Genomic DNA, 14,704 nt, shown 5'->3' with positions numbered 1-14,704 from the left:
CTCAAGAACTTATTATTTTTCCATAGTACCTAACATTTACGTAAAATACAAATATAATGTCACTAGATCTTTGATAAATAGAGAAACTGTTAATCACTCTTTCGAACATCAGACTGGGCTTATTTAATTAAACGCGTGCAGATGAATAAAACGGCGACTTCGAAAAAAAAAAAGAATTAAAAATTCTTTGTCTTTTGATTTTACCAGTAACTGAGCCTAGTGAGGAAAAAATTTGTAAGCTACCTATTATTTCTCTTTTGCTTTCCTTTTTTTTCTTTTTGTACTAATCGAATTCTTCGTTGAATTAGAAATAATCTGCTCAAAGGAAATAACAGTACTTAAAGGGCGACAAATACCACCTAAATGGATGATTTTATTTTCAGTTTTAATTTTCCTTTTGGAGTGGCAGCGAATTGAAAATTCCGTTAATTATGACACGGTTTAGACAAGTATAGGTAATCAATGTGCTTCGTCGAGTTTCAAAATTAGGTACATGATTTTTTTTCATCGCCATTCAACAAGTTTTTGTTTTTTTATATGAGCCAATTAACGATGAAAGCTGGAATTGAGGAACAATGTAAAATTGTTAGAAATAATGTTTATTGAGTTGATTTTATTGATTTTAAGTAAGTAATGTTTTAGAGTGTTGATTAGAGTAAGCATAATAGGTATAGGTATAGGTACAGTTAAGAAACTAGCTTACACGAAAAATGGCAAAAAACAATGTAAACGTACCTTTTCTTGAAAATTGCAACAACTACTGCATGTCGACTTCTTTTTATTTCACGAATCGATCTGCAAATAAAGAACAAACCAACATTTTAATAAATTTGTGAGTATAAAGGTGAATTCTACCTCAAGCGATGGTAGATTACATATTATTTGGTAGATAACATTGTAGGTAGGTAAGTAGGTATAGCGAATACGGTGACTTAAAGACTCAATTCGGATTCGGAATAAACCTTATCATCAAAATATGTACTTCCTTATATTTTCAATCAACAAATTTGGTAGGGTGTTTCGTGTTTTTTAAACCGTTGAGTATCAAAAATACGAATGAATTGTGAAAATACAAGTACATCGATCACTTGGTCAGTATACTTAGGTAAGTAATTAAGTATCCGCTTATTCAACGAGGCAATATTTCGACCAGTGAAAAAACTGTAGAGTGTAGATCGAAACAAATAAAATTCAAAAAAGAATCAAAAAATGCATCTTTATTCAAAATTTTAAAAAATTCCATGTTATTTGTGATTTGCCCAAGTGAGTGCTGAAATTTGGTACATATAATTAGTATTTTCTACTTCAATCGATTATACATATCTATCTAGTATGCAGTGGCGTAGCCAAGGGGGGGGGGCGAAGGGGGCCATGCCCCCCCTTGCAAGCGAAAATTTGAAAGAAAACATGCAAAACTGGACGTTTTTTCGTTGTTTGGACCCATTTTTTCTAAAAAATTTCGCTCTCGCTTCGCTCGAGCAGTAATTTTGCCTTCATTTTCATGAAATTACCACACATCACAATAGATTTCCAAAAAATTTCCCCTCATTTAGATTTTTCATGCCCAAAAATCTGGTTTTGCCCCCTCCTTGAGAAAATCCTGTCTACGCCACTGCTAGTATGATAGCGGTCTAATTTTGGAGCTCCAGCAAATTTTTGAAATTTTTAATTTATGACGAATTCTAAGTATAAAAAAAAACGTCTCAATGAAAGTCCACACCCACAGTTGGATTAATTTGTAATCTTGAATTTTTACATCAATTTATACAGGTAGGTATACATAATTTCCTAAAATTTGACTGCGGTGAGATTCATATACTTACATAGGTAATCCGTATTTGACTCGAATGGCCATCATCAATCAAAAATATCAAAAATTCGATGTATCTATAAGCCAGATTTTAGCTTTCTCAATCAAATCAATATTTTTTAGAAACTAAAACGGGGGTTTCAAAAATTTGTCTAATTTCAAAAAATGAATTTCAGCATCTGAAATTTTGGATGCTGGCGTGCCTATTTTGAAGGGTCTTTCAATTATTATTATTTTTTTGGTATCGGAGCATCATTTTTTCTCTCGACAATTGCTCAAGAAATAACTAAATATGCTATAAAACAACAAGATCGTTTACAAGATCACCCTAATCAACTTGCAAACGCTTCATTAGAACCAATTATCTATCGTAAATTAAATAAAATTAAGCCTATAGATCTAAGTTTTTAAAAATCAAAAAAATTGTAAAAATAACTTTTTTAAGGTTAGAAACAAAAATAAATGGTATAAAAAAAACATCTTTCAAGGTAGGTACATGTAATTAGGTAGGTACTAGGTATTCGTGACTTATAGATGCAGTGGTGGCAAAACTAAAACATTTCAGTTTCAGTTTTAAGTTTTTAGTTTTAGTTTTAGTTATTTCGGTTTCAGTTTTCAATTTAGTTTTAGTTCCACTTATTTTTCCATAAAAACCGTAATATTTTGGGCGGGATGAATCGGAAAAAACAAATTCAGTTTCAGTTGTAGTATCATTTTCTTTTTATAATTTATTCCACAGCATCGTCAATTTTTTTTTTTTTTTTGTAGATAGGTACTTAAGCACCTATAAGTTTTGTTTATGGAAATACTCGTATCATATTATACTACATATAGACAGCTCGAATATTGGGAAAGAAGATCAAAAACGTAAACGTGACGGACGTTAACGAAATAGTATTATCTATACCTTTGCATGAGATTTATGGTTTATGGCATAATAAGTTAAAGTATGGTATCTAATAATTATAATAATAAGGTTAATAAGTACCTTCGTTTGAGTCTTGCTGTTTGTTTAATCTCCTTTGGGTGTACATAGGACGCGGATAATTTAATGAAATTTAACGGCACGAGGAAAATGTTTAAATAAAGTGCAATAGATATGTACATTGTAGGTAGGTACTTGTAGGTATGTATACCAGCCTATGTTTTAGGTTATGTAAGAAACATTCACAATTCTAAAAAAAATTCAACGTTTGGGCTATTGAAACCCTAATAAGTATTGTTTTGGTTAATGACGAGTGGAATATTTTTGCATCCATAAGTAAATACTGTAGAAGGAGAAAATGCGGAAACATTTTCCACGAGTAGGTATATATTTTATGTACATACAATGACGTCACATGCCTGAAAGTTCATAAAGTAACTCCCAAAAATAAGTATTCCCTTTTCAGACAATAACAACAGCGATCGAAGCGATTCGTGAATTCGCGAATAACCTATGTACCTCATCAGAATTCAGAAAAATATACCTAGCTACTAGTGCGTTTATTCGAACCATGTTTGTGCCCCGTACCTATACTTATAAAATCATAAAAAATCTGAAATCAAAACGAGACATTTTGACGTTTCATTTTTTGAAAAATGAGAGAATTTTTATTGAATGTAAAGTATAAACCTCATCATTACTACGTTACACATTTTAAAAAAAGACAATAAACAGATTGATTTAAACATTCCATTTATGTGTATACAAATATGTACTTGTACTTAATAATACATAAATCAACAGTTTGCTTGTAACCGAAGTACATACTTACTTACTAAGATGACAAAATAATTTTTTGAAACTGCCGCTAAAAAGTAGTAGGTATAGGTACCTACTTACCTACACGTAAATACGTAATGTTACTCCAAGGGGTGAGTAAATATGCCACACGTAAGAAATAATCGTCTTTTCGGGTTACCTATTAAAAAGCCACGACATGAAATTTACGATCGTCCTTGTACGTATCTTCAAATTTCCTAGAGAAGAAGTCGATCCAACCCCCCCCCCCCCAATACGTGCAAACTCATTAATCAAAATTTTTCCTCGCTCATAGCGGAAAACGCTCTTGAATTACTACTGGTAAGTATTCAATAATACCTACGTGTATAATACATATAACTCAATCATTTTCAATCACAACAATTCATAAAGTGGTTTAAATTAAGGGAGGGAATGTCAATGACTATTGGGTTAAAACGTTTGAGGGTTCAGGCTTAAGCAGTAGGTGAAGCCTAAGGTTAAAATAATATGTATGGATTTCAATTTTATACGTAAGTAGTCTATAAATCTATGGGTAGTAGGTAACTAAATAAAGATCATTAAAACAAAGGATCCTCGCAACCGCAAGGAATTTGAATTAAATTCGCTAAAATTTGGATTTCAACTTTTTTTTTAAATTTAGAAGTTCAATTAGAAGTTTAAGTACAGGGAGCCTACCTAGGTTTAATTAAGTAGGTACTAAACTTTATTCCTTCTACCACCCGGATTACTTTATTAGCAGGTCATCACCAAAGCTAGATGTTTTCTATTCAAAATTATTCTTCACAAGTCATGCTCGAATTATTTAAATTTTCGAGAAAAGTAAGTAAGCGGAAAAAAACAATAACACGCTATATTAGGATTAAAATGAAAATGGAACGTTTTGTTAGAAGTGATGAGCATAATTTAAAAATTTTACATTTTTATTCGTCTGTCGGAAATGAACGCAGGAAACGGAGACTAAAATTGTCGCAATTCCATATGTCACTTTTCTTTTTTTTTTCTCCCCAACTTGTATTTCCTCGTCAACTAAAGAAAGTATAGCCTACATATCGGTATTATTGATTTCATTACGTTATATCATTTGTTTAGTAAAATATATTTGACATTTTCGATTTTTTTTTACGTAATAGGTACCTACTTGCACCTAAATTTCAGACGTGAAAATGAATAATGCAAAACAAATAGGTAGGTACCTAAGTATAGGTATACTCGAATGGTGAAAAATGCTACGTGATGAAAAAATTTTTGCTTGCGTTGATCAATAATTATTCGGATAAACAATTGAGTAGGCGGATATCTATTTTGAAACAAAATTTAAGAAAATAAATACAGTTTTGCAAAGTTCTCGATATTACCTATTCCAATAAATACACACCTAAGTAAGTATATAACGTATTTTTAAAGCATATAAGAACAGTTGCCTCAAGTTTTATAATTTTATCGCAAATATCTCATCAAAATTCTATCATATTTCAAGTGGAATAAATAAGAAGAATTAAGAATAAATAATAAACAAACCAATTAAATTCTCCTACATGAATAAATAAGTAGGTAGATATACCTACATCGCTTCTGTTGAAAAAATTGATGTTAACACTATACGTTTGAAAACCGAACCCACCTACAATGTTAGAAAGGTGCCTATTCTTCGAAAAGAGAAATTATCTTTTACCTAAATAATAAATTTGATTTATGAATATACCGACCGTATATTTCGCAAAATAAAAGTGTCAGAAATGATCGGATATTTTATTGGCATTTCTGGACAAACTGATAGGTTAATTTGACGTGGCCATCTAAGTCTTCAAAAAAAGAGAGGTAAAACTCAAATTTTTACCTCACATTTTTTATTCAGCATAATTCATTACATATATTTATTAGTATAGGTACAATGGTACATATATGTACCTACATGAACGACAATTTACCTACAACTGTAGATAATAATAATAATAGTACATAAGTGGTAAGTATTTAATAGGCTTAGGCACCTAAGTGTACAAAAAAAGTTGTTGTTGTCGCATTTTCCCCCTTTAAATTGGAGTGAAATCATCAACCGAGTGCTGAGCAAATTGAATCTCATGAAATGTGCCCAGTTGTCATACAAATGGAACGCAGAAAAAATAGATTCAAAAATTTTGTATTTCAAAAAAAGCAGACCAAAGTACGAACGAACGATGTACCGAGGGAGTGGAACAATCAAAGGACGATAGAATAAAAAATATAGGTAGGTACCGTTCAAACGATTTTTTTCACCTTTTTTTACTTATAGGCAGGTATTTACTTTTTCCAAGTGAACTTTTTTTTTTATTAAATTAACGCAATAACAGAGCCCATTCATTGCTAGAGGGTGGACACGAGTCATTAAAAAAGAAAAAGACAGAGTCTGAGTAAAAAGGCGGAGAAAGTTTTTTAATGGCAGCATCGTCAAACAGAATATAATTTAAATTAGCTGGTGAAAAATAATCGCAAATTATTCATTACGATTTGAAAATAAAACCGCCGCGAAATATCTGGTTCAGGTGTAATTTTCTTCGGAAACTTTATGAAAAGGAATGTCATTTATAAAACGAAGCTATAAAGAGATCGCTACAAAATTTTATAACAATGCTATAAATAATACTTCCAACAAAAGTCTACTTTCGATGTAATAGATAACGAAACACAAAATTTCCGCGAACTGATAAAATGAAGGTACGATTAGGGAGTTTTTAAAAAATTAATTGGAATTTTCGCTCTTGAAGAATTTATTATCGAGCGACATATTTTTTACTCAAAAAACATATTTTTCTCTAGTTGGAAGCAATACATAGCCCATAGGATGGGCTGATTCTGATTTAGGTACATTTTTTTTTTTTTTTTTTTTTTCAATCAAAGTAGAGGACCAGCAAAAAGATGTCATAAAATTAGGTACCTATACGTACCTCAGAAACACGTCGAGTCATAAAAATGTCAGCAATTTGAAGTCTATATTTTCTTCAACTTAAAATTTCATAATTTCTTGGAAAATATTTTGAATACATATTTAAAATTTTAACCACATTTCTTCAATTCATGTTCATTTTCTGTTCTTTTTTGGAAGGAGACGGGTGCATAAAAATGCGACTTTATTTGTTTTTCTTGTTTTCATTCAATGAGTTGATTTTCCGAATTTTTCCTTCGTTTTCATTTTTAAGGAATGATAGAAAAAACCAAGTGGTAAGTAGGTAAAGGTACTTGTGATACTCGTATGTCATCTAAAAGAGTGCCGAATGAGAAATATTTGCCATAAATGATCTCATCTGACGAAAAGAACAGCATTAAGGGGTCTAATCAATTATAGGTATCTACGAACAATCATACAATCATCCAATATCCATACTCCATAAACATTTTCTTTACAAAAACTTGACAAACGTATATTTTTGTTTTTTCTATTTCCTTCCCTTTCATTTGCTTTGCTTTGCTTTTCCAAATACCTAGAGTAAGAGTGATATAAGCTAATGCTAATTTATTGGGAACTTTTTTACGGAGGCCCATTTGCAGGCACAAATAATATTTTTTCAAAATTAAATATTCAAACCTTGCTGAATAGAACCAAACAAAAAAAAATCAAAAATTTTGGATTACAAAATGGTACCTAACGTTACAAAACCAACAAGATCATTCACAAACATCTTTTATCAATTTGTTGTTATTCGCACGGCTTTGGGTAGGTACCTCTGTCCTCTACCTCTATAATCGCCCATGCGAAAAGCCCAAGTTTGACAGCGTTTGGTAGAACATCCTGTACGTCTACATATAGGTATGTAACCTTAGGTACCTTATATCATTTCAAATGAGTATAACGTTTATACGAAATGTAATTTAAAAAAAATTGTTCCGTCATCGTTGTTTTTTACTTTACATACGTATTATCTGCCAGCACGAAACCAAAACGATTCTTTGATTTTGGTTTGACTGCGGCTTATGGAACTTCACGTCGATTTCTAGTAGATTGCTAGTTCGACAAATTGCTCGACATTGACGGTGAAAACCATGAAATTTGACTTCACCTTCAAACATGTAAGTACAAATTGAAAAATAATAATTTTTTAAACTGATAAGAAAATTACCACCACATGTTTACAACTTTCCACATTACATTTTGATATACGAGAATGCTACGTTATCAACTTCTAGTACTACTTACGAATCTATTTATCTACCTATGATGTGTATTAGTGTAAGTAATTTTGAAGTTATCAAGATGTCAATGTAAGTAATTGTCATTAGGCTCGAGCAGGTAGGTAAGTCTAGGCACCTCAATGGTAATATTTTTAATGCGTTATTTGGGTAAAAATAATATATTACAGGTAGTTTATGTTTGAAATGAAATTTAGTTGTATTCGCAAATGTACCTATATTACATCGTAATTATGAAACAAGGAATAGGAAATTTGAATATATTAATTAGTGAAGTCGAGAAACATTGCTAGCTATTTTACTTCTTAACGAATTTAGCACGGTATGAAAATTTTACTTCCATTAGGGAAGCGCAATCAGCGCTTTTCACCATCTCTGAAGCGATAATAAACGTATTTATTCTAATCTTCTTTGAGCTTTTAATTAGCGTTTTAGTATACGATTTGTTATATTAGATGACGTGAAAATGCAAATAAGAATTTTACATTTAATATTTAGCCAGGTTAATTTGTAGGTAATTTGGATTATACATCATTGCTATGCCTCCTACCTACTCCTTTTTTTCTTTTTCTTTTTAGTTAACTTTATTTCAACGTGTGTTCGTGAGTAATAAGGATCAGTAATCTGGTCTGTAGGTTTCTTATGGCAATATGGTAATTGGAAAAATGTCATTTTTCACTTTGGAAATGGTCTGAGCTATGATCGAAGAATAAGTGTACATAAATGCAATAGGAATTTTATAAACGTTCGTAACACAAAATTTCCTCTTATTATAAACGGTAAGTTACTATACGTATACAATACACAAGCCTTTTCCATCAATCTATTCATACGTACTCGTAGATAAGTCGGTGAGTTACAGTTATACCCAATTATACACATCTATTAAGAAATTCACTATTAATCGTTCGAGAACGCACCTTACTTACTAATAAAATACTGTTAGGAACGTACTTAATTCGTACCTATCCGAATAACGTCTCAAGAAGATTTACGTTTTTTGTTTGCCTATTCTATGGGTATTCAGTTAGTACCATAGCTACCTGTTCCTAGTACCTACCATGAAATCTATTGACCGCAAATCAAAATGCTTGAAGAGATTATTTCTGAGCATGAATATTTTATGTATCCGAATAAAGGAAATTAACATTACAGAACTTGCCAGCATTAAGTGAGACGATAAAGTTTTCATAAAGTTATGAATTCTCTTTCGAAGATTATAATTATGCCTATGTTGGATATTCGATCCTATGTTGATAGAAATTTTCCCATATAAATACTTACATAGTACTACGGTAGGCTACACGAAACGTTTCATTTCAATATCTTTACCAACCGATGACAAGATTAATGATTTGTAGGTAAATATACATATCTATGCCTACCAACTATACCTATACAGTTATGGACTTACTCGTATTTCAAACTTATTTCTTTATTTGTATCGAAATTTGCATTGATTCAAAACGAGGCAGAAAAATTTTTCAGCTTGATGTATGAAATTTAGTTTCTACAATGGTGAAATATTGCCGGAGCCTCCAGCAGATTTTGATTTTTTTCCAAAAATAAGTACCTACATAGATATGTACCTATTATCTACGGGTAAAAATCTTGAATTTGAAATGAGATAAAAATATTTCGAAACTATACGCCAAAGTCGACCAAAAGAGTCACCAAAATTACCTACAACGTTTTTTTTTCGAAAACTGATGAAAAATTCGAGGATCTGCTGGAGGCTCCAGAACGGTTCGAAAGTGTCACTGTTAACTCGGGCTATCGAAAATAAGGTACAACTATAAGTACAAACGTAATTTTTACTTTCCAAGTCAATTTGATAAAATTTTGATTTTTCTCCAGTTTTGGCTCAAATTTGAATTTTTAAAAATTCACTAAAAAATCTACAAAATGAATTTCAGTTAAATTGAGATTGACCAAAAAATTCTTCAGCTAAATAAGAATGCTTTTTGAATTTATTCAAAGTGAAATGAAAATTCATCATAAATCTGTCAGTCGAATGTTTAATTTGATTTTAAATTCAAATAATGAAAATTTAATTAGGAATTTACTCGAATGGATATTTTCTGAAATGTTTTAAAAAAGGAATAAGCTGCTTTGTTGGTTTTTTGTTATGTTTTCGTGCGTGTTTTTTAACGCGATTTCTCAGTTTATCTCGATTGGCGAATGGTAAGCGCTTAGCGCTTTGAGTAGGTAGTCATTTTTCTAATTTTCAAAAAATTCCATCTGCCTCGCCTATGAGGTATAAAACTTCTACGAATTGACAAACATTCCATGCGCTTTTTAAGAAACGCTTCGGAAAATATTCCATAATTTTCACTCGAATAAAGTGGCCTTCACGCAAGAAGAAATTCAGGTTAAACTAGAATCTAAAGAATTTTAGTTATAGAATGTTTTTAAAACAAAAGCGTCGAACATTTTTCCAAGTATTTCAAAATTATTAAATAAGTAGGTATACCAATAAAGAAGTTCTTCATCAACCGAAAAATACTTTACCTACCTTTACGTATATCATTCTAAAAAAGAGGTAGGTAGGTAGAGGTACATAGCTATCGTGTAACTGTGGAAACGAATCGCAGTAAAATCTTAGAATATTTTATACAGTTACTGTAGTTAAAAATACTTTAGGCATGAAAATGATATTTTAAATTCCATTTAATTCCGAATAGCAAATGATATAGGTAAATGGGTACCTACCTACTTGGCAGTTCTTACGCTCAATGTAGCTTTAATAATTCCTATTTATAGAATACAACTTACACGAGTAGATAGGTAACGTAGGTTTCACATACTTGCATAATTTTTCTCCATCGAAATTTCGCATTCGTACATCAATAAGGACAAGCTGATGATACATATTTTGGAACAATACCAACGCCATTTCTATTGTATTCGCAGCTTCTTTGATAAATCCTAGCTTATCGACAGCGGCATTTATACCAACCCAGGTAGCATCTTCTTTACAGGTACACAAAAGTATCTGAAAGAGGTAGAAAAAAAGAGAAAAGAAAAAAAGGTTATCACATTCGCTGAATAGCTATATAGTCCGACACATTTTCAAAATCCGGAAAGTCCGATTCGTTTAGGTTATGTAAATTTATAGGTACTTAAACCTCTGCCCGACGAATGAAGCAAAAACTTGAAAGAAATTCAAAGCACCTATATGCGGTATATCAATGAACAGAAAATTTTTTCGAGCCTTATACCTATACCTAGCTACATTGATGTGGTATTAGGTAGGTACGTGGGTATTATTTTACGGCAAAATTTTCTAGTCGAGATTCGCTGTTCATGATGTAGATACCTAAAACGTAGACCATTTATAATGCACATGCCTATTAGATTTATTCCGTTATAGAATTCGTGTTTCCAGCTTTTAACGCTTTAGATGCTTTTTCAGTTCAAATGTTGAAAGTTGAAAAAAAAAAACACCGAGATAATGGTTTTGGATTTTTGAAATAATAATAACGAAGTTGAAAGCTTTCTGGTTGCATTTACTTTTAAAACGTTTATTATTTTCGCCATTCGAGCAAACATGGCATGGTAGTGAGACAAACTGGGGAACGACGTACTTACTCACGCTATGAGTAAGATTAATTAATGACGAGTTCTTCACTACTTCCTTATTATATTTACGATATTTTACAAGACATATTGTAACAAGATTCTTCGTTTTGCACAGCGGATTTCATCGTAATGCAAGTAAAAATATAAGCAAAATTATTATATTTCTGCGCTCTTAAAAATTACACGATCGAAAAAAATGAACATTTTAAGACAATACAAACAGCGAAACGAAATTACATCTTTCTCGAGATTCTTTCTTATTGAGATAATTTTTGTTCTCCGAAACAATCGGTTTTAAAAACAATGTGGGTTGCGAAAATGTCAGCAGTAGGCCTAACATTAACCTCTCGTGTGATGGTTCTTTTCATGCTTTAGCCTTTGTTTAATGAAAACCATAGGTCTCAGCCCTGTTTGAGTATACAGGGTGGATCGCATGTACGGCGGTACCTACATTACATATCTAAGTATTACCTGCTTGTGTAATACTCTACCATAATGTAATTTTGAAGACAAAAAAAAAATAACGAATGACTACCTATTACAGCTTTTTGGTAAGAGACATCATTCTTTGAGAAATAGTTCGGTTCTAAAACTTTTAGCTGTAGGTAAAAGCTTTTCCATGAACTAGGTGAGAGAATAAACAATTTGCGAATTCATATGTTGAAAAAAAACAACAAAAAATGAGCCAAGGAGAAATTTTTTTGAGTGAACCTTGGAAGCTTATGAAGTTGCTCGATTTATCGTCTCATTCCACCTGTGAAGAAGAATGTAATTTGAAATTTCCCTTCCAATTTTCTGCGCTAGTAAATTTGTCTGTTTAAGAATTTTTTTCATTACTTTTACCTGCTGCAATTTGACAGAAATTCATATTAAGTAGGTACGAGTATCAGTATATAAGATTTATCATAAGAGACATTTATGTTTATATTTATTAGTAGCAAGTAAAGTATACCTCTTCCTACGTAACATATTCGGGTTGTCTGCTTTGAAAAGGTGATTCTTCTCTTAAGCTTTCGTTGCATTTGTATTGTATTCGTGTACGGCAGTAGGCCATAATAGGCTAACTTACCCATATTTTAAGCATTTTGAGTAGGCAGGTACATATTTTCAAAAATTTTACCAAAATCCACTTTCAACACTGTTTTTTGAGCAAAAACATTACGAAGTACCTAAAAAAATTCCTCGGAATCAGGTACCAAGGAAAAATCAAAATATTTCCTCCCATTTTTTGCAATTTTTTTTCTTTTTTTGTACTTTTATACACTTGAATTTGAAATATCTTAAAAAATATGCTTACTTAGATATGTACCTACCTATTATATTTATCTGATCTAACAAATTGTTTTAAGAAACATCCCCGCCGATATTGCATTTTTATTGCGTATTTGACTCAATAACATTGCATATATAATTAAGTATATATTTTGACGCATGTGCATATTTCAAAGTTCTTACAATTGGCGCAGAAAAATTTGCACCCCAGTAATAAACTATAGGTACTTACATAATGTGAATCCATATGTATCAATAATTGAATTAAACCACCAACGAATCAATCATACCGAAGTAGGTACCTATCACTTGTGTTCAGTTACATATATTTAAAAATGAAATGAGAAAAATTCAAGTTTTTAGAAACGAAAACATAAGAATTTTGGTAATGTAGGCTCGCAAAAAATGGGAGGGAGCTGACAAATTTACCACAAGGTACGTATTTATTCCAGTCCCTTTGGATTAACCAAGTCATTCCAAAATCTCCAGCACGTTTTTGAATTTTTCAGTGTTTTGGAAAAAATGTCACTAAAAAAGTCAAAATTAAAATTCAATACCATAATTTATTTCTCGACTCTTCTCACTTTCTCTATAGTCTAAAAACATTTTCGCTGGTTGGGATAGGTAAGTAGATAGGTACCTACTTGCCTTCATTGTCAGTCAAAATGTTGTTGTTTTTTCTGAAATATACCTAGGTAATTGAGTTTTTCGCATTCAAAAACAAAAATTACCTAATCCAAAATTTTAAAAGTTTTCTTTATAGAAAAAAACTTGTTTTAAATTTTTATGAGGGGGTTTGTTCAATTTTTAAAATAAAATCTCGTTAGTACATATTATTGAATTTATTTCAGCAAATAAACACAAAATACATCAAAATTACGAAAAAAAGTTTTTTTTTTTGAATCTTCGCCTTTTATGAAATGTAACTCACAAGGGAACCTCTTGAGGTGTCCGCCGCCAATTTGAACGGGACCACGATTTTTTGAAAGAGCATGGTCAAAAACCCCCAAAACCAAATTTTCAGCTGCCCAACTTCAAACCTCGATACTTGGCGAACGTTTGAAAATTCAAAATTGACTGTTTTTGGTGATTTATATCTACCTTTTTCAAAAAAATACGTAGGTACATGATCAGTAAAAATGATCAAAATAAATCCTAAAACTGATATGTATTAATTCCCCAAATCTAAATATCGTCATTTCCAGCCTTTCTGGAACCTCCAGCGCGATTTTTCAATTTCTCCAGAATTTTTAATTTGCTCCAGAAGACGTTAATATGAAGTTGGGCAGCTGAAAATCGAGTTGTGTGTGATACTCGACCTGTTTAACGAATTTATCCACATTTAAGCCGATTCTGGAGAGGACACCTCAAAACTTCAAGAGTGGGTTTTTGACCAGTGTTTTCATAATAAAAATATCCAAAAATTAAAGGGAGGCCCCTGAAAGGCGGGAAATGGCGAAATTCGCTCTCGTGGGGTTAATTAATGACAAAATACAGCGATTCGCGCAAATTTCGAAAATTTTCTCACGAACGAGAAATTTTTGATTTTTGGATATTTTTATTTTGAAAAAAAGCTGGACAATAAAACCACTCTTGATGTGTCCCCTCCAGAATCGGCTCAAATGTGGATAAACTTGTTAAACAGGTCGAGCATTACGCACAACTCGATTTTTAGCTGCCCACCTTCATATTCACGCTTTCTGGAGCAAATCAAAAATTCTGGAGAAATTGAAAAATCACGCTGGAGCCTCCAAAACGGCTGAAAATGGCAAAATTCGCCATCGCGGGGTTAGTTTATAACAAAATACTGCGATTCGCGCAAATTTCAGATATTTTCTCAAAAACGGGGAATTTTTGATTTTTGGATATTATTATTTTGAAAAAAAGCTGGTCAAAAAACCACTCTTGTGGTGTCCCCTCCAGAATCTGCTCAAATGTGGATAAATTCGTTAAACAGGTCAAGTATAACACACACAACTCGATTTCAGCTGCCCAACTTCATGTTAACGTCTTCTGGAGCAAATTAAAAATTCTGGAGAAATTGAAAAATCGCGCTGGAGGTTCCAGAATGGCTGGAAATGACGAAATTTAGATTTGGGGAATTAATACATATCAGTTTTAGGATTTAT

The 14,704-nt window shown here is 31.7% G+C and overlaps 1 protein-coding gene across 2 annotated transcripts in view; it reads right to left on the bottom strand.

Annotated features, from left to right (window-relative positions):
• LOC135831971 (high affinity cAMP-specific and IBMX-insensitive 3',5'-cyclic phosphodiesterase 8-like) overlaps positions 1-14,704 on the bottom strand; it is a 109,803-nt gene that overhangs the window by 12,997 nt on the left and 82,102 nt on the right. The window contains exons 6-7 of one of the 2 annotated variants that reach the window (XM_065344876.1): positions 10,529-10,716; positions 736-795 (exon numbers count right to left, since the gene is read on the bottom strand). In XM_065344876.1, the coding sequence (XP_065200948.1) occupies positions 736-795; positions 10,529-10,716 (248 nt within the window). The remainder of the gene's footprint in view (positions 1-735; positions 796-10,528; positions 10,717-14,704) is intronic. The other variant, XM_065344877.1, reaches the window with a different exon arrangement.

This window comes from Planococcus citri, chromosome 1 (genome assembly GCF_950023065.1).
Source record: "Planococcus citri chromosome 1, ihPlaCitr1.1, whole genome shotgun sequence".
In the NCBI taxonomy this organism is placed as follows: domain Eukaryota; kingdom Metazoa; phylum Arthropoda; class Insecta; order Hemiptera; family Pseudococcidae; genus Planococcus; species Planococcus citri.
Note: the sequence above shows the minus strand (reverse complement) of the source record. Positions and strands in the feature narration are given on the sequence as shown.